The sequence below is a fragment of the Chenopodium album genome, chromosome 3 (assembly GCF_948465745.1).
Source record: "Chenopodium album chromosome 3, dcCheAlbu1.1, whole genome shotgun sequence".
In the NCBI taxonomy this organism is placed as follows: Eukaryota; Viridiplantae; Streptophyta; class Magnoliopsida; order Caryophyllales; family Amaranthaceae; genus Chenopodium; species Chenopodium album.
In genome coordinates, this window is record NC_137836.1 from 64,445,509 (window position 1) to 64,469,486 (window position 23,978).

At 34.0% G+C, this 23,978-nt stretch overlaps 2 protein-coding genes across 6 annotated transcripts; both read left to right on the forward strand.

The window, feature by feature from the left end:
* The first annotated feature begins 354 nt into the window (after positions 1–354).
* Positions 355–11,428, forward strand: LOC145624036 (F-box/LRR-repeat protein At3g26922-like). 5 transcript variants are annotated; one of them, XM_081676960.1, is made up of 6 exons: positions 355–638; positions 814–905; positions 2,393–2,493; positions 3,872–4,732; positions 4,888–5,034; positions 10,724–11,428. In XM_081676960.1, the coding sequence occupies exons 3-6, from the start codon at positions 2,419–2,421 to the stop codon at positions 11,093–11,095; spliced, it is 1,455 nt and encodes a 484-aa protein (XP_081533086.1). In that variant the 5' UTR covers positions 355–638; positions 814–905; positions 2,393–2,418; the 3' UTR covers positions 11,096–11,428. The 5 variants fall into 5 exon arrangements, with proteins under 5 accessions (XP_081533086.1, XP_081533087.1, XP_081533088.1 ...); XM_081676961.1 differs by having other exon boundaries at positions 819–905; XM_081676962.1 differs by having other exon boundaries at positions 833–905.
* An 8,984-nt stretch (positions 11,429–20,412) lies between these two features.
* Positions 20,413–23,537, forward strand: LOC145614680 (protein FAR1-RELATED SEQUENCE 5-like). The gene is made up of 4 exons (XM_081669754.1): positions 20,413–20,966; positions 21,272–21,585; positions 22,025–23,333; positions 23,379–23,537. The coding sequence occupies exons 1-4, from the start codon at positions 20,541–20,543 to the stop codon at positions 23,535–23,537; spliced, it is 2,208 nt and encodes a 735-aa protein (XP_081525880.1). The 5' UTR covers positions 20,413–20,540.
* Positions 23,538–23,978: the final 441 nt, after the last annotated feature.

Genomic DNA, 23,978 nt, shown 5'->3' on the forward strand with positions numbered 1-23,978 from the left:
CGCGCGATGGTGGATCGTAGAGAGAGGAGCACACGCGGCTCGGTGGTGTGGCTGGAAGTGCGGTGATGGTGCGGCTCGAGGTGTAGTGGTGGGTAGTTGTGAGAGAGGAGAGAGAGGTGTTTGGTTTTTTTTTTTTTTTTTTTTTTTTATTTATTTATTTTGAAGTTAACGGAAATTTTACCGGGGGGGTTAGGGTAGGGTTACATCGTAGACATTAAAGGTAATCTTTGGAGTACAATGTAAAATTTTGAAAATAGGTGGACACAGCTTGAAAAAGTTAGTACCGACGCTGTATTGAAAAACCCAAAAATAAAAAATACTCCTATTGATTAGCTCTTTATTAGCGGAGGTTTTTCGATTAACTGCTGCAAATCAATAAACAACCTTTTCCCTATACCCGCCTAATTTAGCTCGCTCTTTCTCCACCTTCCAGTCTTCCACCTTCATCACCGCCTCACCGGTCACTATTGAATTCATTCATCGGTCACCGCCACTCACCAATCACTCTCAGGTGAACCCCATAACCTAACCCTTACTCTAAGGTCACTGCCCGCGCCTTCCCACTTGGCATCCCCGACCTTGCTTCGTCGAAACTTCGGTGCTGCCTACCTCGAATCTCCGACGACCTCTTCTCAAAGGTAATGTTAAATTCTAATTACATAATTGAGGACGCATCTTGATTTGGGTAGTGTTTAAGGTGTTTGCTTGTTAATTAAATTGTGGGTAGTTTTTAAAGACCTGCAAATTGGGTGGTTGTTTAAAAAATTTATTAACATGTCTTTTCCGAATTTGGCAAAATCATCCGAATTGAAGCTTAGGTATCTGCTTTCAGCTTCGAAATTGAAGGATTAAGCTATCAAATCCCCTGAAATTGCGAATAATTCGTCCTCTGCTGCTTCCAAGAGGTAATCTTTACATTTTATAACTCGATAATTTTATATGGATTCATTGAGATTCAAGTTCAAATTTAATTTATTTACTCACTTTGAATAAAATTAAATTTAGGAATTTGTTACAATTTGATTAGGAGGGAGCCCCAGTTAATCTCAGAGATTAACAATCTAATTTATCTCCTCTCACAAATTTATGTGTTGAAATCTGTGCCACTTTATTATTTTACTTTTATCATTTAAAAAATAAAAGAAAATGAATAAATTGTCATATATAAATCAATTTGCTGATTGATAAGTGATGTTAGCTATGTTATCATTTCCTGCATCACTAGCATCTCTGAATGTTGATATTCTTGGAAAATTGTTGATACATCAATTAGTGGAAGCACTATATGCAGGATAATGCAGTTTCTCTAATGAGAATGTTAGCTCGAACTTGACTATACTCTTCCCTCAGCTTCATTAGAAACTGAGTTAGTCTCTGATCCTGTTGAGATTTAAGAATCTTCCTGATAATATTGCAATTACACTGAGAACCTTGACAAGTAGGCAGCGGATCATTTGCATCATATTCATCCCAAAGCATCTTAATCTTAGTATAGAATGTTGAAATATCCTGAGATTCATCTTGATGAATTTCAGCAAGTTGTTACTGAATTGAATAGAGCTGTGCTCCAGATGATTGACCAAAACGTTCTTCAATATTAAGCCAGATATCTCTAGCTGTATCAAAATGGAGAATACTCCTATCTGTATCAAGATTAAGCTAGTGAGGAAGGGTGATAATGGGGAATGAACTTGGCCAACAAAGATCAAAACTTTGAGGCTTGAGTGTAGGAATGTTTGGTATACATTTTTTAGGAAATTCATAATAGCTTTAGAGGACTTTTGAGTGTTTAAGTAGATCATAGTTGGTTCCATTTGCAAAAAGAATGGTAGAAAATTGAAAGGATAAAAACCACTAAAGTTTCAAGGATCTTGTCTTGAGGTGAATGCAAATATGCAATACATGGTTTCACTCCCCCTGTAGCCTTACTAAAAGGCGTGATATTTTATGAAAATGTTGTCTGCAAATAGTTATAGTAATCTAGTACTCACCCCTTCCCAAAAATCAGTGAACTTGCTGTTAGATAAGTCATATATTGAAAACACAACCCCTACAATGAATGTGTGAGTTGTGGTCAATCTCGGATATTGATCTTGCTTAGGATATTTGGTAGCCAAAAACCAAACATTTAACAACTAGATGGAGGTTCTGTTTATGAGGATGTTATGTTCCTTGGTTTGATACTGTCTATGAACATTTGAAGGTTGCTTCCATTTTCCCATTAAATACTTTGTGCATTTGCTTTGACTATTTTATTACATAATTTGTTCCAAGTTTGTTGATGTTATCAACAGGTCTTCTCTTCTCTATCATTACCTTGTTTTTAAGATAATTTTATGTACTTGGGTTGATATTTGATTGACTTTAGTCTGCTGTTGTGTGCTTTTTTCAGGCTGTCTTTAGGTGATAAATTCTTATATGGATGACACATTAATATCACATTATAAGTCTCATAGAATGGTCCAGCCCACCTTCACACGTGTATTAACGAAGGTTAGACCTAACAGTTACATATATTTTGTTCTCATATCCTGCTGGTTATTGTAATTTAAGTGTTTAAGTGTTTCTTGCTAATATGATACACATATTCTGTTTGTATTGTATAGACATTTATCTTTGTGTTGATAATTGACATAATACTTATTGCAAGGCTCCAACTATTCCTCTCTAATAGGGAAAAGACTTTAGACACTTTGTTTGAAAAGTATTGGTCATTTAACATATCATGTAGTCCATCATAATATGAAGTAGAAAGTTTCCCAATAGGAGTTTAACGCTCTCTTGAATATGAGTTACTTACTATGTAATTATTCTGCCTTGATAGGAAAATATAGCTTAACATTCTCCTTAGGATGATATATGGGGGTTGGAGCAATATAGGTGTAATCCGATATATATCCAACTTTTGATGTCTAGAATGTCTCGTGCTAGGATGCATAGACTCGGGTACGGGTGTCGGACTCGGATACGGGTCCAAGTGTCAGACTCGAAAATTTCTAAAATTAAGGATCCGGGGACACGTTTTAAAAGAGCCTAATATATATACTTTTTTCTTTTTTTTGACAAAAAATATACATTTTTAAACCAAGGCATTAACAACTCATCAAATACAGTTTTCATTATTATTAGATTTATGTAGGAAAATGAGCCGTAAAAAAAATGTAGGAAAATGTGTTACTTTATTCTACTGTTACAACTAACAAGTATTTAACTAGTAAGGCATCTAGGGACTAGGGTATCGCACCCAAAAAAAAAAAAAAAAAAAAAAAATCTAGGGACTAGTGTAAAAAAAAAATATTAAAAATAAATGACAAAAATAAATGGGCCATTTACACTTTACAGCCGTCTTGGTCTTTGGATCTAAACTTACTGTACACGAATAAATAAAAATAAACACAAATAAAATGCTAAAATTTGAATCTAAAAAAGACGCTTTATCTTCTTCCTTAGTTCCTTCCATGTCTCTAGATTACCTTAGGCCTCCATTGTTTTTGTATGCAGCAAAGGATGGCAGCCCTTATGGAGGAATCCAGGTCCGACCCTTGGGAAAACTCCGCCTTAATATGTTTGTTCAAAATTAGGCGAGTCCACTTTCTCACCCAAGAGTCCGACCCGTATTCCGTGTCCGCACCGGGGTCGCGTCGTGTTGACGCCGGTATGGATGGGTGATGGGCCGAGTCCGTGCAACGCAAGTCTCGTGCATGTGTGTATCAACATGTGTATGCCTTTTAGCAATTTGGAGTATGTTGAAATTTATGCTTGATCTAATCATGGAATATGACTCGCTGAAAATGTTTCTTGCTTAAACAAATGGAACAGGAAATTTAGAAGTTTGTTATGGTCTAACTATGTATGCACTTGCGAAAATTAGTGTTGCTACAGGGAATGTGTTTTGGAGGACCGAATTAGTGCTTTGCCGGATGATATTCTAATATCAATTATATCTCACCTAAAGCTGAGGGAAGCGGCAAGAACAAGTGTCTTATCTCACAGATGGAGATTTATGTGGACACTCACCAACGGCGTATTGGACTTTGTTAAATTTGTACCAACATGTGATGCAGTGCGTACTCATGGAGTGGAGAACTTACTTAAAACTGCAAGGAGCAGGTTTGTAGAATGGGTGAATTTGGTCTTATGCCTACATAAGGCTCCAACAATAGATGAATTTAAAGTTTGCTTAAATTTTGAAATTGGAAGTTCAGATGTCGTAGATAGCTGGATCAAGTTTGCTTTAGCAAAGCATGCTAAAAGGCTTATATTGGATCTAGGACACTATGGATGTTTCAACACTCATCCGAAGTATGCTTTAAGAGCACAGTTATTTAGCAAATGTAATCTAAGTTCCTTGACTACTCTTCATTTGAAAAGGATTGTGATGACTGGAGAAGTTCTTGGGTATATGTTATCCTGTATCCCGTTGCTTCAAGTTTTGCACCTCCATGGGTTATTATCATTATTAGAGCTGAAAATTGCAGGCCCATCACCTAGTCTTAGGTGTCTGGTGATAAAGAATTGTTGTTTTATGCGGTACCTTGAAGTTCATGCTATAAATCTTAAGTCCTTCGGTTATTATGGTCCTAATATACTTAAATATTTTAAGGAAGTTCCTTGTCTAGTCGAAGCAGATGTTAATGAAGTTTTCTTGGTCAAGAATATTTGCCAATTTTCAAGTTGTTTTTCTCTATTAGAGTCACTTTCTCTACACCTACTACCACAACGATTGAAATGGGTTAGTAGGATAAAATTATTCATTATCTTTGTGCCGTTTTAATTTTTTCTTTTCACTATAGAATGTTAATTGTCACTAAATATTATCTTGTTTATCCTTTCCCTTTCTCATTCTTGTTTATTTTGGGTTGGTGCATGGTGTCCTAAACACTACAGATTCATGAATGTTTCCCCAAGCTTCCCAAGTTTAATAAACTTAGATGGTTGCAATTGAGCACAACAGTAGATAATGTTGATGGTTGCCTTAGCCAGTGCACAAAGCTATTGAAGGCATCTCCATCACTGCAGAGATTTGTGCTAAAGGTACGTTTATTATACTTTTTAAGAATTTTCAAAATAACAATAGACACCTCTTTAAGATTGTATGAAGTAAAATCTCACCCAATGCATGCATGATAATTTTATGTGAAGATTCACGTTGTTATGTTTCTACTAAATTTCTAGCAAAATTCAAATGGATGTGTGCCATTGTTTGCTGAAAAAATAGAGTTAGGTGAACTTGACAACATTCCTAGTTGGTCTTGAAGACTTTTTAGAATTTTTATTTCATATATGAGTTTACCATGTTGTTTCTCATGATAGAAATTTTTTTGGATAATGAGTCATTTGAAAATTAGCCTATCTACATGGGCACGGGTACGAGACTCATACGAGCATCGGATTCGTGTATGGATCCAAGTGTTAAATATGCCATCTTTTAAATATTAGGGTGCAGGGACAACATCCTAAATTTAGACACGGGTAGGAGGATATGACATTTTATATATATATATATATATATATATACACACACTACTTCTGGTCCAAATTACTCAAAACTTTGGAAGATTCCATTGTTTTTCCTCTTCGTTGTGTTGAACTCTCTCTCTCTCTCTCTCTCTCCTCTCCATCAATAAACTTATTCATAGTTCTAACTGTACTTGTAATTTTAGAGATAATAAAGTAAAAGTGGTTATGAACAACTTGTAAACTTAATAATAAGGATTAATCGGCCGGCAACGTCATCATCCGGAGAAAGTTTAGATATAGCAATATGCACATATAATTGAAAATTTTTGCACCTTTAGCACAGAAAATTTGCACATTCAATTCAATAAATATGCACAAATTAGTTTAAAGTCGTGCACAAAATTTTCAAGAATAATGCAGATTTATTTAAAAAGATTAAACATGTAAATTGTTCAATTTTACTTGATTCCCCTTGATAATCATTTTAGAGCATCTTCTAAACTCAAAGAGGAAAAAAAATGGGAAAGAGATATGAACAAGAGAGAGGGAGAAGGAGAGGAATGAGGAAAATAGAAAGAGAGGTAGGGAAAAAGATATTTACATATTTGCAATTAATGAAGTATGTAAAGAGAGCATTTAGATCATTCTATATGTTTGTCTTTGTGTTATATTAACAGAAATCCAAAAAAAAAAAAAAAAAGAATAAATCGTATGAGTTTTAGGATACCACTATATGAAGTCTAATTAGTTGTCGAAAGAGATGCATGTGATGAAAAAATAAAGTAAAGTAAAATGGAACTCTTGATTGCTGGTTGCAAGTGAAAGAGAGGAGAGAGAAAAGGAACAAAAAAGGTATTAGGAGGAGAAATAAAAGAAAATGAAAAAAAAGAGCTGCTTGCCATCACTAGAAAAGAAAGGTTGCATACTATAGTTACCGGCTGAAGCAACAACCAGCCATGCCATTCAACTCACCTTAGCCCCACGAGTTTAAGCCCCATTATTTCACTTCCTTTTATGATTAATTTTCCCCTTTAGATCTAATTTTCTCTATATCTCTTCTACTAGAGACGTACTTAAGACTTGAGAGCAAACTAGCGTATACGGGATTTTAGACCGTATTTTGTACCCAAAACTGTGTCGGGTTGTATTGACTTGGGTACGGCAACCAAACTGATGTGCCATATAGACTCTCTTTACAGATCTAATTTTCAATAAAATAACAAATGATAACCAAAAACCACCACCACCACCTATACGACATCCCCACCCCCATACGCACGGCTTCAACCCGCCGGCACTGTAATCCACCCCGTCACCGGCCCAGACCGCAGGAACCCACTCTCTTTCCCAGCCCCCGACCAACAGAACCCATCCCCCTCCCATTCCCACACCCGTAAATCGTCCAAATCAAAACCCTAAAATCTAAACCGACCACGAAAACGGTCAGTATTGCCAAAATCGGCTGGTTTTGGGACTCAATGGCCTAAACCGTCCGTGGTTGAAAACGTTGTATTTTTTGGGAAAACGTGTGCAATCCGGCGTTGGTGCAGCGGATTTGGCTACGGGAAAGGGAGTGGTTGGGTTCTGGTTGGGCTAGGTTAGGCTGGGAGAGGTTCAAGTGCCGGCGATGGAGCAGGGGGCCGGCGGCTAAGCTGGGTGAGGGCGGAGAATAGGGAGGCGGTGCCGTGGTGGTGGCTGGGTAGTTTAAGAATTTTAAATTAGTTTTAACCTACCCCCCCCCCCCCCCCCGTCCCCCCAAAAAAACACGAGTCTGATTAATAGAACCAATCTCCCTCTCATTATTTAGAATGCCAAGAACTTTATCAATCACGTCACTACCAACAATGTGCCGGAATTTTAGAAAAAAGATTGCAGCATACCATCCGGGGTTTTGTCGGATGCATTTGAAACAAGGCCTCTCTGGCTTCTTCCCCATTATATGGGGCAGCCATGTCTTCCCATTGAGCACTTGAAATATCTACCGTGACTTTGCTAACCACACTTTCAGCATCAATTTGCCCTTCCGAGGAGAAGAGGTCCTCAAAATGGTGAGCAAAAACTTCAGTAATCTGGCCTCATCATCGTATATTATTCCGGCAGCATCCTTGATACTACTAATCTGATTTATGGCTTTTCTTTGTTAAGCTTTTTTATGGAAAAAGTCGTATTTTTATCACCATGTTTCAACCACTCTTGCCTGCTTCTTTGTTTCCAGTAGACCTCTTCCTTACTCTCCAAGTCATCCATTCTAGCATCCAACATTCTCATTTGCGCTAAGACCTCCTCCAATTGAGGTTCACCCATCAAGGACTCCATTTGAGCTCTGCAATCTTTGATCTCTTTAATGAAGTCACCAAACTTATCTCTGCTCCACGAACTTAGCTGTAAGGAAGTGTGAGCAATTTTTGAACAGATATCTCCCCCTCTATCCCACTCCCTCTGAATAATGTCACCACAAGTCTCTTCCCGAAACCACATCTCTTCAAACTTGTACATCTTTTTTTTTCTTTTTTTTTTCTTCACAGGACCGACGATATCTTTCATACACAGCAAAATAGGCAAATGATCAGATCTTCTTTTCGAGAGGTGTGAAACAAAAGAGCCTGGGAATAACATCCGCCAAGCATGGTTAGCAAGAAATCGGTCTAAACGCTCCTGAATGTTGTGAATTCCGCCTCTATTGTTATTCCAGGTGAAGCTATGCCCAACAAAACCCAAATCTTCAAGATGACAAAATTGGACAGCCTCACGAAAAATCTCAGCCTCATCAATATTAAAGTTGCTGCCACCTTGTTTCTCACTTGACACCAACATCAAATTGAAGTCACCTCCACGTAACCATGGTTCATAAATATTATTGAAGAGACTTTTCATCAAGACACCCGTTTTATATTTATTTTCATCCTCCGGATGGCCATAAAAACCGGTGAATCCCCATACCCCTTGACTCATGTTTAACACCTTTACATCAATATGATTAATCGAAAAAGAAATAACATCAATGTCCAAATTATCTTTCCAAAGCAAAGCAATGCCACCACTTCTTTTTCTTCCCTCTCCTACACAATTCACAGCAAGCATACCACTACAATGTAAAATATTTTTAATCCTCTCCATTTCATGATTTGTAAATTTCGTCTCCGATAGAAAATCAATTGGGGATTTTCTAAGATAACCACTCTTCTCAAAGCATTGACTGCAGAGGCACTCCCCAGTCCCCTACAGTTCCATGATAGGGTGTAATTCATGAGTCACCGAGGGCCCAAGGAGTGGGGCCCGCCACATTATTCGAAGTCGTCTCTACCTTCCTTCTCTTAGTAAATTCAGCATCATCAAAACCCATGTTATCATCATCCTTCTCCCCTCCTACTTCCTCAGCATTTCTTTTTTTCATTCTGACACATCCATCCTCACTAGCCTCCTTCACATTCTGCCTAGGCATCCTGCTCCACCCCGTCTTCTTCTTATCTGAGGTCACACTCACTACCTTAGTTCCACCATCATTTGAAGTGTTACTGATTGTTCTGCTAGCATCCACCATATTGAGGTTAATATTATTAGGATCTTCCACCTCAGATATGGCATTAAATCCCACTTCAACTAACTTGCTAGTCACCTCTTGAACTTGCTGAGCCACCACACCTTTTCCAGAATTTTGCTTCGGTTTTGTAACAAAAAGGGGTCGGGCACACGTTTCGGTTTTGGTGTTTTTCTCACTACCATCAGACGTAATGTTATTTTTCCATGGTGAGGCTTTCAGCCATGCCCCATAGTTCAACTCTCCCCCATCCTCCTCCTTGTACTCATCACAGTCCTTAATTCCTTGACCAACACACCCACAATGGAAACAAAATAGTGGTTGTTTTTCGTACTTCACATCAAAATTCTCCACTACACCTCCCCGCAAGGACAATTTAACTGTTTTGGCCAGAGGTTTTCTCAAATCAACACTAACTCTGATCCGAATTGATTTATCAATTCCAACAGCCCCTGTGTTATCAAGTTTGATAAAAGTGCCAAGTTTATTTCCTATCTTCTCAACATTTGCAAGGTTAAGTCTCCCTTTCAGAGGTAAGTTGTAAATTCTTACCCACATAGGGAGTTCAAAGAGTTGCATATCAGAAGGTTTAACCGCTTCATCTATTTCGCCCAACAGCAGGGCATGACGATCGAAATGCCATGGTTGTTCATTCAAAACTCTGCTTTTGTCCCTCCAATGGTGAAATTGAAACATAAAGAGGCTCTTCCCTATATTGCTAATTTCGACTCCATGTTTCGGTTGCGAAACCCCTTTCATAGTGCTAATGAAAGCGTTCACATTAACATGTCTAGGTGTCCAAAGCTTTCCGATTAAACCAAGTTCCAGTCGAGCATCTTCGTCATCCTCTCCTTCCTCCTCCCAAACAATCGCCTCCTCCTCAACTTCCTTTAATGGCTTCTCTGTTACAGACACCTCACCCTCCTTCTCTATTATTAAATTATTTATAAGTTGGTTTTCTTCCATCGGAACAAATTATAAAGAAAACGATCAGAAAATGAAAAATCAGGAACAAAAACCTCAAACTCGACAAAAATCGAGTAAGAAACCTTCAGCAAGAAGGAAACCCTCGAAACCCTAGACAAACCCTCCCAAGGATAACCTAGAGGGAACTAAAGTTTTTCGTCAAAACCTTCATTAGTTACTATCAATTTGTCCTGTGTAAAAATAAATAAACATTTAATAGTAGAAAATCAAGAGTAGTTTCAGTTTTTATAGGGGGTGGGAGCATTTGTGATAAGGTAGTTCTTTTTTTTTTTTTTAAAAAAAAAATTAATTTTTAATTTTACGTAATTTTGATAATTGAGAAGGGCGATTTGGGGATAGTGAAATTTATCACCCAAGATGCTCTTTCTCTTTATATATTACTATAGATTTATTTGCATCACTAAAGATGCTGAGAAATCAACTTGCTCTCAATTACAGAGTAATGCCATTTAAGAGTGAGTGTTGTTGGTTTTGCATAGCTTTGGCTTGCAATGTTTTACCTTGAACATTGATTGCTTCAAGTTTTTTGGATCCACTTTCTTGTTATCATATGTTGGCTGAACTATGCTTTGCTTATATGGAATAATAGTAGGATATGAAAATGACATAGGTTAATTTTGGGAAGATGTTGAAATTGTTATGTATGTTAACTGTAGTGTATTGCTGCAGAAGGGAATATTGCTGGACTGTCGTTAAGCCTGTTTTGCCTACTTACTAATCTTTAGTTTTGTGATGCAGATAAACGTATTAGGGAAAATAAATAGTGACATTAAGATTCAAAGAAGAAAGACCATTTACCAACACAAGCAACTGAAGGTGATAGAATTTATCGGCTTTCGTGGGTGTGCAAAGTACGCTAAACTGGTTCAACGTCTACTTGCTAAGCTTCCATCATTGGAAAAGGTGGTTGTTGATCCTCATCCTGTATTACCAGTTCATAAAGGTTATGGAGAGTGGGATTTGGAGAAGACTATTGTTACTGCTCAACTGCTGCACAAATCATTTTCTCCAGCCGCAAAATTAGTCATATCTAGGAGTAGACCTGTCGATTCGAGTCAACAGGTTGGGTTCGGGTTAGATTTCGGGCCGGATTCGTGTTTCTCTCAGTGATTTCGGGTTATTGGGTTGGGTGACAGCTCTGACTTGGAGTGATTGAATCAAGCAAACATCCTATGAACCTGATGTGCTATTCAGAGACATCACAATTAAATAGTAGATGTAAGACCCCTGATGTGCTATTCAGAGACATCATAATTGAGGTTGTTGTAAGAACTATAGAGGTGCAGAGAAAATTTTTTGTTAAGATGGGTGCTGCACATGAAGAGTGACTTTTCCCAGCCCTTCTTAGAGGGTAGGGGTTTAGTTACAAGGATGCACTGAGCACTGTTAGTCTGTTACTATTTTTTTGTGGAAGAAGCACATTTATTTTGTTTTATTGTGGCATTGATGGTCTATACTCTATATTGTTAACGCTTATTTGGTAGTTAATTTATTTTAATTAGCCAAAAAAAGAGAAATTTCAAGCTGATGCTAAGATAATTGTGGAACGTTTATCATCGTTTTTTAGCATTTAAAAAAATTAATAATGTGGTGTATTGTACAGGTGGCACTAATAAAGGTCTACGAACGGCGTTAACTTTGTAAAGTGACGATTTTGGCTTATAGTCATCAACTCAAGTTTTCTCTAAACTCAAAGTGGTTGGTTAAAGGTGATGGTGTACGAACAGACTGACCACAAATGAGCGTATAACCACTTCATTGAAGTATTGTGTAGAACGGACTCATGTGAGTCCGGTCATACAAACAGGTCAGAAATAAGATATTAATAGTCCGAAATTAGATTATAAATATAAGATATCTATATTATTATTAAAACCCAAGGTAAGGAGTGTTGTAACGCCATGTGTCATTTTTACGTTTTATTGCGCCACATCATATTCCAAGATTGCCACATAATCGAAGTGTAATATTTAGTGTTCTTGAAAAACTCTTCATTGGTTTAACCTCCAAGTATTAATGTTAAATTGATTGAAAAACTCTTCATATGTATAACCACTACTCTATCTAAATTTATTTTTAATAATTGCACAATAATATAATTTGATTGAAAGGTTTTTCATATATGTGTAACCCCCAATTTAAATTCCCCTTGAAATCCTTAGTAATTGCACAATAATACAATTTGTAAGAAATTAATCATTACTCCATTTTTTGTGCATTAATTCATAAAATTGTAGTTATAGAGTACGAGCAATAATTAATACGAAGTAGTATATATTGACATCAAAATTATAAATATTTGATTTATTATTTTTTCTATATTAACCAAAAAACAAAAATTATAGTCAAACCAACTAGCTCACACAAACAACTAACTACGTACTTAAGATCTCATCTTTAAAAACAAACACACACACACACACTATTTGAGCTCTAGGTGTCAAACAAGGCCATAGTATAGTTTCATTAAATTACTAAATTTATAATAAACCGGGGTATCGCCCGGGCCAATAACTAGTTAAGTTATAAATGTCAAAAATTAGATAATAACTAGGTTAGATCCCTTGTCATGCACGGTTTTTCAATCTTTATTACGGAGTATAATTTAAAATCTTTTTTTTTTTATTTTATCTCAAATCAATCTACTTAAAAAATAAATTTTTTTTTTTATCTTTTTTGAATACATATTATATTGCTTTCTTCTATTTTGAACCTAAGTTGACAAATATACATTCATGATTTTTTTTACTATAAATAATCATTATAGATTAAAAAGTAATTGCTAATATAAGAATTTATTTATAAAAAGATATGGTTAGATATTTAGTTTATAAATATATTATTCTACGATTTTTTTCCTAAATTTTGAAATTAAATATTTTGCGTATATTTTTAATTTATTTTTTAAAAATTTTATTTTTTTTAAAAAAAATAATAATGCTAAGAACACACCAAAAAATAACACGTGTCATTGGTTGTGTGTCTTTTAGTATATTATTATTGAATTATTGATTGATAGTAAGATATTAAATTGTACTTATCAGGTATTAGATTATAATTGTCAGATCATAGATTTTAATTGTCAGAAATTAGATTGTAATGGTTAGATATTAAATTATATATCCGAAATTATATTATAATGGTAAGAAATTAGGTTATATATATATATATATATATATATATATATAGGGGAGGGATCCGGTGAGAATAGGTTCTTATGTGAGAACATTTCTAATATATGAGAACAAATCTAAGCCTTAGGATCAAACGATCTCAACGGCTCTAATAAAACCAAACTTTTCATCAATATACTTGTTAATCAGAAAAACAAAGTGAAGAAACTACGAGCTTCAATTTCAATGAGATTCAAGGATTTCGAACACAATTCCGTTCGATTTTTGTCAGATTTCAGCAATAGCAAGAATCAACAAGCTTCATAGATTATTCGGGTAAATAATCAACAAAAGTTCTGTTAGATTTTTCCTTAATTTTTGTCAGTAATTTTCGAATTTCATGGTTTGAATGTTGGATTTTTGTTATAATTTTAGTAATGAGTGATCTTAATTTAGTATTTTCGTTAAAATTTACAGATTTGATGTTCTAATTTTCGATTTTAGTGTTCTGGAAAATTTTAGTGTTCTTATGCGATTTTTCGATTTTTTGCTTCAATTTTTTGCTGCGATTTTGTTTGATTATATGTTTGCTGCGATTTTGTTCGATTTACTATATGATTTTGTTTGATTATGTTTGCTGCAATTTTAATTCTTTTGATTTTGTTTGCTGCGATTTTGTTCGATTTTCGATTATGTTTGCTTTATGTTTGATTATGTTCCATTTTCATCAAGCATTTGTTTGCTTTATGTTTGATTTTGTGGAGTGCTTTTTTCTTTGATGTGGAATTTATTAAACTTAATTGCTTGGATTGAATTTATTTTTGCAGGTTCATTATATTAGGTTGACAATTATGGATGAACAAGCAAATAATGAAGCAGTTTTTTTTTTTTTTTTTTTTTTTTTTTTTTTTTTTTTTTTTTAAACTTGGATGTTTTTATGTACAACATGTTCCAAAATCGTAGAACATGGTTGAAAATTTTAGAACATGTGTGTATAAAATTGGAACATGTGTGTATAAAATTAGAACATGTTGGTAGGAAAACAACGGAAAGTAATAAATGAGAATGTTGATGAGTGAAATTTGATAAATAATTTGGATCATTTGATTTTAGAACAAATGAGTAAAATTTTGGAACATGTTTTGATTTTTCTAATGGGATGTCTAAAATCATGTGTTCTAAATATTTGATCATGTGTTCTAAAGTTTTAGTCTAATGTTCCAAATTATGCTGTAAATAATTAATTAAACTTTAGTCTTAAATCTATGCTCTAAATAATGTCTTATGTTCTGATTTAATCATGTGTTCTAAATATTAAATCATATGTTCTAAAATTTTATTCATTTGTTCTAAATTTTTTTTAACTTGTTAAAATTACTTTTGTGCAGAAATAATTAACAACAACGAACAACTTGATAATGTTTCTAATGCCAATGCAAGTGTGCCAACTACTCCTACAGTAGTACCTATATTAACTCCCGGAGGAACAAAAGAATGGTTTCCTATGTGCCGCAATGAGTTAAAACCTGCAATAGGAATGAAATTTAATAGTGTTGTTGAGGGTGTTGAATTTTATAAATCATATGCACTTGCTGCTGGTTTTAACACTAGGAAGTCTACCAGTAAAAGGCATACAGAGAAAAAATTGGCATTCCAATATGTCTTATGCAACAAACAGGGTTTCAAGGAGAAGAAAAAGCCTATTGTTGAGAGTATTCTAAATGATAAAGAAGGACAAAGCAAGGAAGGCAAGATTTCAATAACAGGGTGCAAAGCTTTTATGTTGTAAAATTTATTTTTAATGTTATAAAGTTTTAGTCTAATGGTCCAAATTATGTTTTATAAACTCATTACCTTTATGCTCTAAATAATTAAGTAAACTTCAGCCTTAAATCTATTCTCTAAATAATGTCTTCTGTTCTGAGTTAATCACGTGTTCTAAATATTAAATCATATGTTCTTAATATTTAATCACGTGTTCTAAATTTTTACTCATATATTCTAAATATTTAATCACGTGTTCTAAATAGGTACTGCTATATTTCGTGTGTAATGAAATTTGATCTTCTTGTTCTAAACAAGTGCAACATGGCATTTACTCCATTTACAAGGGTTGATCATCACAAGAGTTGCATCACTTTTGCGGCTGGTTTCATAGCAAAGGAAGATATTGAATCATTTGAGTGGTTGTTCAAAACATGATTGTGTTAGTTTGGCAGAGGGCGATGATGAAGATATCAAAGACCTTGTGATTAATCTTCAATGATTGAGGCTGAATTTGGAAGCTAAGAGGAATGCAAGAAGTAATGTTGAAAATAATGCTACTAGCATATGTTGTGGGGAATTGAGTCACCATGATATTCAAAATTATCCAAAGAAAGTTAGATAATACTTAATGATTTTAGAACATTTTTTTGAATCTGTGTATTGAATAACACTTTTTTTGTAGTATAAAAATGATTATAGTTTGAATTTAATACATATACTTCGTATGTATTGAAGTTTAGAACATATGACTAAAAATTTAGAACATATGAGTTATAATAAGTAATCATGTGTGTTGTATGTTTCCGATGCGATTTCAAAATTTTAATTTAGACCATATGATTAAAATTTATCACTTAAATTCTTAGTTCTTGAATACATAAGTACTATTTTTTAATTCATGATATGTGTTTTGTATGTTTTCGATGGGATTTCAAAATTAAAAATTTAGACCATAATGATTTAAATTGGTGGGAGGGTGTGCTGCATGACTTTAAATTTCATTCAGATGTATTTGGGTGGGAGGATATGAGTAAAAAAATGGAATATATGAGTTTTAATATAAAAAATATGAGTTATAATTTAAAACATATATAAAGATATAATTTAGAACATAAGGCTAAAATTTTAGAACATATGATTAATAATTTAGAACAAATTTATAAAAATTTAGAACTTATGGGCTTATGGGTAAAAATTTAGAACATATGACTAATATTTTACAATAACATGCTATATTTTTGTTCTAAGGGGATTTCTAAATAGCAATTTAGAACATAAAAATTTATATAACATTATATATTTTCACATTAATATTTATAGCATATGGATAAAAATTTGGAACATATGAGTATTAATATATATAATAAATTGTATTTGGGTTTTTCTACATAGTACCCCTGAGATATTCACTTTTCTAAGCTGTGCCCACCCATTTTCAAAATTCCACACTGTAACCCCAAACTACCTTTAGTGTCTGCGATGTAACCCCCCACTAATCCTAAAGTTAACACCGTTAACTTTTGTTAAAAAATATGTTTTTTTTTAAAAAAAAAAAAAAAAAAAAAAAAAAAAAAAAAAAAAAAAAAACCTTCCCTCCTGCAAAACCACCCACGCACCACCAACCATTCCCTCCTCCAAACCCACCCACCCAGCGAACCACCCACCGAACTTCACCCAAGCCACCGAACTTCACCCAAGCCACCGCACCCACCCTGCGAACCGCACCCATCACAACGCACCGCCGAAAGAACAGCATCAATTCGCCGTCGATTCGACCACCAAAAATCTGATGAAGGACGAAAAACTCCAATCCTTTACCCTTTCACCCTCAAAATGGCTGGAATCGACCATTGAAACCCCAAATTCGATTTGGCCGTTTATAGGGTGAGTAAAAAGGAGAGTGTGTGGTTTTGCGCGGCAGTGGTTGGGGCTGAGGTGTTTGGGTTGGGCTAGGGTGGTGCGTCAGTCGCGGAGTTTGGGGTTGGGCTAAGGTGGTGCATCGGCTGGAGTAGGTGGGGATGGGAGTGCCGATAGCTGCTGCCGGCAGTGGCTGTGGTGGGGTTGGTTAGGGTTAGGTTCAATTTTCTTCATGGTTGTTGGTGTGTGGCGGTTGTGCTAGGTGTGGTGGTTGTTGGGTGTGGCGGTGGCTGGGTGCGTTAGTTAGGGTGGTTAAGGCTGGGTCGTGAGGGTGTGAGGGAGGCAACATAAAACTAACGGTAATAGCTAACGGCAACTTAACGGCAGGGTTACATCATAGACACTAAAGGTAGTTTGGGGTTACAGTGTGGAATTTTGAAAATGGGTGGGCACAACTTAGAAAAGTGAATACCTCAGGGGTACTATGTAGAAAAACCCATTGTATTTTTATATTCTTGCATGCATAACAATGAAGTAGATCACAAAAAAGACAAGACAAGCTTATATATTCGAACACAACCTTTTAGAAAAATAGTTTTAGTATAATTATACTATATAAAATTCTACATGCTATTTCTAAAATTTTATTACAAATTATTTTCTTTCGCCATTTCCGTGATCTTGAAGTAATCTCATGATGTAGCTCATTTTCCTTGTGTGATAATATTTTAGCACAAAAATCCACCCTCAATTTCTTCATTTGATCGATCTGCAATATAATAAGATAAAATCATTAGACTTTGGTATCCGCTATCCCATTTTTTAATTTACATCATTATATAAAAAAAAAATAGATTTACACAACTTACATGATTCAATTAAATCTGCTACTTACATTATACAATTTGGAACTTATGAGTTTAAATTTAGAACATATGTATAAAAATTTAGAACATATGTACAAAAATTTAGAACATATGGGTAAAAAATTTAGACATATATAAAGTTGTAGCAAAAATTAACAATTGAACTAGAATGTATATATACTGCATACTCAACAAAATTCTAGTAGAAAACATAAAATGTGAGTAAAATAAGAATTAAAATTAGAATTGAATTGAATTTTAAACATACAAGTAAAGTTTTAGAACATATGAGTAAAATTTAATCTCAAAAAAAAAAAAAAACATATGAGTAAAATTTTAGAACACATCTAACATTTATAAAAAATTGAACAATATCCATGGATGATAACCAACCTTTGAATTTGATCATTGTTTATAGCTTCTAGTAAAGATGACTCCACAATTGGACTTCTAGACCACTGATCATCAATTTTTACAGCTTCATCATCACCATCGCTTTTTTTCTTTTTGACAAGTGCTTCATCACCATCTCTATTTGAAAAAAAAAAAAGTATGTTAGAAGCTTAAAACAGAGATTAAAAACAAGGTTACACTTGCTAATCTAAGCTAAGATAGTCAAAACAACAATATTGATTTACATAATCATACACGCAACATGCAGTTAAATTTCAGCTTGACATTTTATCGAATAGGTTATGAGCATCTAAAAGTGATTTCTAAATTTGCAAAAAATCAAACATCAAGAATACTATTGCAGATTATAAACAATGATGATAATGAAGAAGAGAGAGAAATACATCATAATCATATTATTGATCCATTAAATCCAATAAGTAAACATCCCAAAATAAACAATCAATTTCCTATAAACTAACAGATTCAAGAGCATAGCTTTAGAGCACCAATATTATTATCCTTCAATTTAAATTGATACTACCAAAATTCACATAAAAACAAAGTAAAATGCCCAAAATCAATAAATTGATACTTACATCCTTCGTTCATAAGTAGTAATAGCTTAGATTGAATCCATTTGATGAAGAATTTGCGATTTCTAGGGTTTCAACAAAATCACAAAAACCTTATTCAATACAAAAATTTGAACATTGAAGCCAAATATCAAAGGAAAAATAGTTAAAACAGCAAATACCTAACAATATTTGTAGATTCAAGTCGAAATTCAAAGATATCTTAGCATTAAGATCGATCAAACCAGTGTTCGTTCAGAAATTTTTGGGGAAAGAAGAGAGGTAAAGGGAAGAGCTGGTTCAATTTCTTGAGAGAGAAAAAGCTGGACAATTTTTTTTTAATTTTTCTTGTACACAATCTAAAATTTACAATATTGCCATTATTTTGACCAGGGTAGATGTGGAGCATTGGATCTTGTTTGATCCAATGGTAATAAATTATTCTCACATATAAAGTGTTCTCATATAAGAGAGGTGTTCTCACATGAGCCTCTCCCTATATATATGAGAACCACCCTTTATGTGAGAACCCACACCTTATGTGAGAACAAATCTCAGCCGCTAGATTAGATGAAATCCAACTGCTGAGATTATAAGCATGCCTACAAGCTAACTTTCAGCATCTAATTTATCTCTCCCCTCTATTATGTCTGCAATTCAAAGCTCATCAATGGCGATTTACTTATCAATGGCGATTCACTGAGTATGCTCTTCTTTCGGCAAATTTCAGCGGTTTCTTTCTGCAATTTTCAACGGTTTCTTTTTGCAAATTTCAACGGTCGCAATTTCATCCACCATTGAGGTTTGTTCGTAATTTTAATTTTGAATTGCATGTTAATCTGAATATTCAATATATTTTGATTTTACATCTCTGAAAAATTTGGAATTGCATGTTAATTTTCGAATTGAATTACATGTTAATTTTCGAATTACATTAATCGAATTGAATGTTTAATTGCATCAATTATTTGATTGAATTGAATCAATTATTTAGGTTTGATTAATTTGATAGAGATTTTAATAATATCAAATTAAACTTTATAGTGATTGAATCAATTATTTATGTTCTTATTTTCAATCAAATTCAAAATGAGCAAATAAATTAAAATGAGCAAACCTAAATATGTATAATAGAACAAAGTGGATATGAAATGAGCAAAGTGGATATGGAATGAGCAAAGTCATATAAAAATGAGCAAATTGAACTTTGTTGTTATTATGTTCTTATTTTCAATCAAATTCAAAATGAGCAAATAAATTAAAATGAGCAAACCTAAATATGTATAATAGAACATTTAAAATGAGGTAACTACAATTAAAATGAGCAAATATTAATGACATTCATAAGTAATTCAAGGATCTATAAGTTTTGCAAATATTAGCTTGTAAAAACACTAAGTATACAGAATTGTGTATGTATGTGTGTGTGTGTGTGTGTGTGAGAGTGTGTGTGTGTGTGTGTGTGTGTGTGAGTGTAACAGTGTGTCTGTGTGTGAGTGTGAGTGTGAGTGTAAGTGTAAGTGTGATTGAGGGTAAGAGTTTATATATGTGGGCATTGAATTGCATGTTCATTTGACAAATGAGCAAACCTATCCCCCCCTGCCCCCTCCTCTTTCTGCTTGCAATTCTGATTTCAGAAACTGATTTCAGTTATAATTATAGATTATGAAATTATTGAGTGTGTGTGTTTGTGTGTGTGTGTTTGTGTGTGTGTAAGTGTGTATCTATGTCTGTGTGTGTGTAAGTTTGTTTAAGAATCTGATTTCAGTTCTAATTATTAAGAGTGTATGTGTGTGTTTAAGGAGGTGCATATTCACAAATGATGAGCAACAACGAACAAGTTGAGAGTGAATCAAGTACCATCACAAATGTGCCAACTACTCCTACAATAGTAGTTTCTCCTAAAGTAGCACCTTTGATCACTCCTGGAGGAACAAAAGAATGGCATCCAATATGCCCCAATGAGTTGAAACCAGCTATAGGGATGAAGTTTAATAATCTTGAAGAGGGCCTTGAATTTTATAAAGGCTATGCATTTGCTTCTGGTTTCAATACAAGGAAGTCTACAACTAAAAGACAAAGAAGAAGCAAAGAATTAAAATATCAGTATATCTTGTGCAATAAGGAAGGATACAAAGAAAAAAGAAAGACTACTGTAGAAAAAGATTTAAATAACAAGGAAGGGGAAAACAATGAAGAAAAATCTTCAATCAAAAGGAAGAGACTCGTTACTCGTGTTGGGTGCAAGGCACATATTGTCCTAAAGCATTGTGATGATAACACATTCATAGTGACAAAATTTCATGAGGGACATACTCATGCACTTTATACACCTAGCTGCAATCTATTCCAAAAAGAAGGAAGGAAAATGAACATTTTACACAAAAAAATAATTGTGAATAATTCTAAGGTAACACTTTCAAATTCTCTTATGTTTCATGAATTCTATGTATGTTCTAATAAAAGTTGTTAGCTCATTTGACAAATGAGCAAATAATTTTTTGCTCATTTGTCAAATGAGCATTGAATTGTTTCATGAATTCTCTTATGTTTCATGAATTCTCTGTATGTTCTAATAAAAGCTGTTTGCTCATTTGACAAATGGGCAAATAATTTTTTTCTCATTTGACAAATGAGCATTGAATTGTTTGCTCATTTTAAAAATGAGCATTGAATTATTTGCTCATGTGACAAACTGTTTTGTTCTTTAAATAGGTGAATATTGGTCCCGTTACAACTTTTCGAATGATGAAGGAAATTGTTGGAGGATATGAAAACATTGGTGCATCTAAGGAAGATTTCAAAAATTTTCATAGAGATTTAAAAGCATACATTCAAGGAAGCGATGCTCAAATGTTCGTGGATAACTTTACCAACAAAAAGCTAATGTGGAGCGCTTTTTTCTTTGATTTTGAGATGGATGAAGATTATTGTCTTTGTAGAGCATTGTGGGCAGACCCCCTTTGTAAAAAGAGTTATGCTCTATTTGGTGATATGGTATCCTTTGATACCACATACCAAACCAATAGGTAATTCATTTATGTGTTATTACTAGTTTTGCTGAAATTAATGACTTTGTTTTAAATAAAATTAGTTTAATTGCTCATTACTTCTATGTGAAAATTGAATATCCCCATAAGTCTAATATTCTTTGATAAGAGTATGTATATGGGCATTGAATTACATGTTCATTTGACAAATGAGCATTGAATTGTTTGCTCATTTGACAAATGAGCATTGAATTGTTTGCTCATTTCACAAATGAGCATTGAGTTATTTGCTCATATGACAAATGAGCATTCAATTATTTGCACATTTGACAAAAGAGCAAAGAATTGTTTGCTTATTTCACAAATAAGCATTGAGTTATTTGCTCATTTGACAAATGAGCAATCGATTATTTGATAATATTTCAAATGAGTATTAAATTATTTGATCATTTAAACTATATTTTGTATGTGTAAACAGGTACAATATGGTGTTTACTCCATTTACAGGCGTTGACCATCATAAGAATTGCATTAATTTTGCTGCTGGTTTCATAGCAAAGGAAGATATCGTGTCATTTGAATGGCTGTTCAGATCATTCCTCAAGGCAATGGGTGGGAATGAACCTAATTGTATGATCACAGATCAGGATCCAGCAATGAAAATTGCTATTAAAAGTGTGTTTAAGAAGACTGAACATCGGTTCTGTATGTGGCACATAATGAAAAAGTTACCAGATAAGGTGGAGAAATCAATCATGCAAGAAGAAACTGGTTTCCTAAAAAAATTATGTGCTTGCGTTTGGCACCTTGAAATTGAACCTGCTGAGTTTGAAGAAAGGTGGAACAAGGTGATGATTGAATACCACTTGGAACAACATGAATGGTTAGGTTATATGTACAAGATAAGAGACAAGTGGATTCCGGCCTATTTCAGAGATGTGTTCCTTGGAGGAATAATGCGTACAACATCAAGATCCGAAAGTGAAAACAACTTTTTCTGCTCCTTTATCAATCCTCATGTGTCACTTGTTGAGTTTTACTTGAGATATGAAGCTGCAATTGATGCCCAGAGACACACTCAAGGTCAGAATGATAATGATTCAAAGCACAAATATCCTGAGTGCAAAACACCACTAGGGATAGAAAAGCATGCCTCACATTTATATACTAACTCTGTGTTTTATGAATTTCAATACGAGGTTGAAATTGCTTGTTTTTCTTGTGGTGTTGATGAATTGAAGAAAGAAAATGAATTGGAAGTTGCAACAGTAAGTGAAGGAAATCGGACTAGAACATTTGATGTTGTGTTTAATCCAACTAACTATGACACCACATGTTCTTGCAAGCTATTTTATAGGCAAGGAATTCCATGTAGACATATGATTTGGGTTTGGAAAGCAAAAAGGTTTGAAACCATTCCCGGGCAGTATATGCTACACAGGTGGACTACTATGGCATTAAAAAAACCTATTTTTGACTTGGGAGGAAACCTGTTGGAGCAATGTGCTAATATAATAGACAAGAAAAAATTGTTAAATGATTTATGGTCAGAGATACACACTTGTGTAAGTTTGGCAGAAGGCAAAGATGAAGATATTCAAGACCTTGTGATAAATCTTCAAGGAATAAGAAAGGATTTGGAAGCAAAGAGGATTGCAAGAAATAATGAAACAACAGCTGGAAGTGCAAAAAACAAAGAGCAAGACATTGAGCTATTGATTGGAGCTAGTGTGCCAACTGAAATAATTGTCAAACCTCCAAAAGTTTCAAAGAATAAAGGGACTGGAGTTCATGTATCAAATGAAGAGACATCAAAAAAGAAAGCGACTGAGACTGATGTGTCAAATGTTGAAACAAGAGGTAGAAGTGCAAAAAGGCTTAAGGGAGAAAAAGAAAAGGCTGTAGAACAAAACCAAAAAAAGAAGAGATTATGTAGAGGTTGTGGTGAATTGAGTCATCATGATATTAGAAATTGTCCAAAAAAAGTGTAATGGTACTTTTATATACATATAAGATTTTGTTGAATTTTTATATTTAATAATATATTATTAATTTTGTACTAATCATAGTTTAATGCTTTGAAATATTGTTGAATTGTAAATAGAACATATTCAAATGAGTGACTAAATATTTGTTCATTTCTCAAATGAGCAATAATTCCTTGCTCATTAATCAAATGAGCAATAATTCCTTGCTCATTAATCAAATGAGCAATAATTCCTTGCTCATTAATCAAATGAGCAAATAATTATTTGCTCATTTGGTAAGTGAGCAAATTAGCTATTATATGAACTTGGAACAATTACACTCTTGTTTCATCTCCCAGTCCAAAATCAGCTCTCCTTGGGTCAAATGAGCAAACATATCTTTTCTCAATCATCAAATGAGCAAGTAATTCCTTGCTCACTTAGCAAATAATCAAAAAAGGTAAA

Bases quoted from the DNA above. Each gene is read 5' to 3' on its own strand.
- LOC145624036 (XM_081676960.1), top strand. From the start codon at position 2,419: ATGGATGACACATTAATATCACATTATAAGTCTCATAGAATGGTCCAG. The intron at 2,494-3,871 runs GTTAGACCTAAC...TGCGAAAATTAG, and splicing joins TCACACGTGTATTAACGAAG to TGTTGCTACAGGGAATGTGT. The intron at 4,733-4,887 runs GTTAGTAGGATA...TAAACACTACAG, and splicing joins TACCACAACGATTGAAATGG to ATTCATGAATGTTTCCCCAA.
- LOC145614680 (XM_081669754.1), top strand. From the start codon at position 20,541: ATGAAGTTTAATAATCTTGAAGAGGGCCTTGAATTTTATAAAGGCTAT. The intron at 21,586-22,024 runs GTAATTCATTTA...ATGTGTAAACAG, and splicing joins ACCACATACCAAACCAATAG to GTACAATATGGTGTTTACTC. The intron at 23,334-23,378 runs GTTCATGTATCA...AAAGCGACTGAG, and splicing joins CAAAGAATAAAGGGACTGGA to ACTGATGTGTCAAATGTTGA.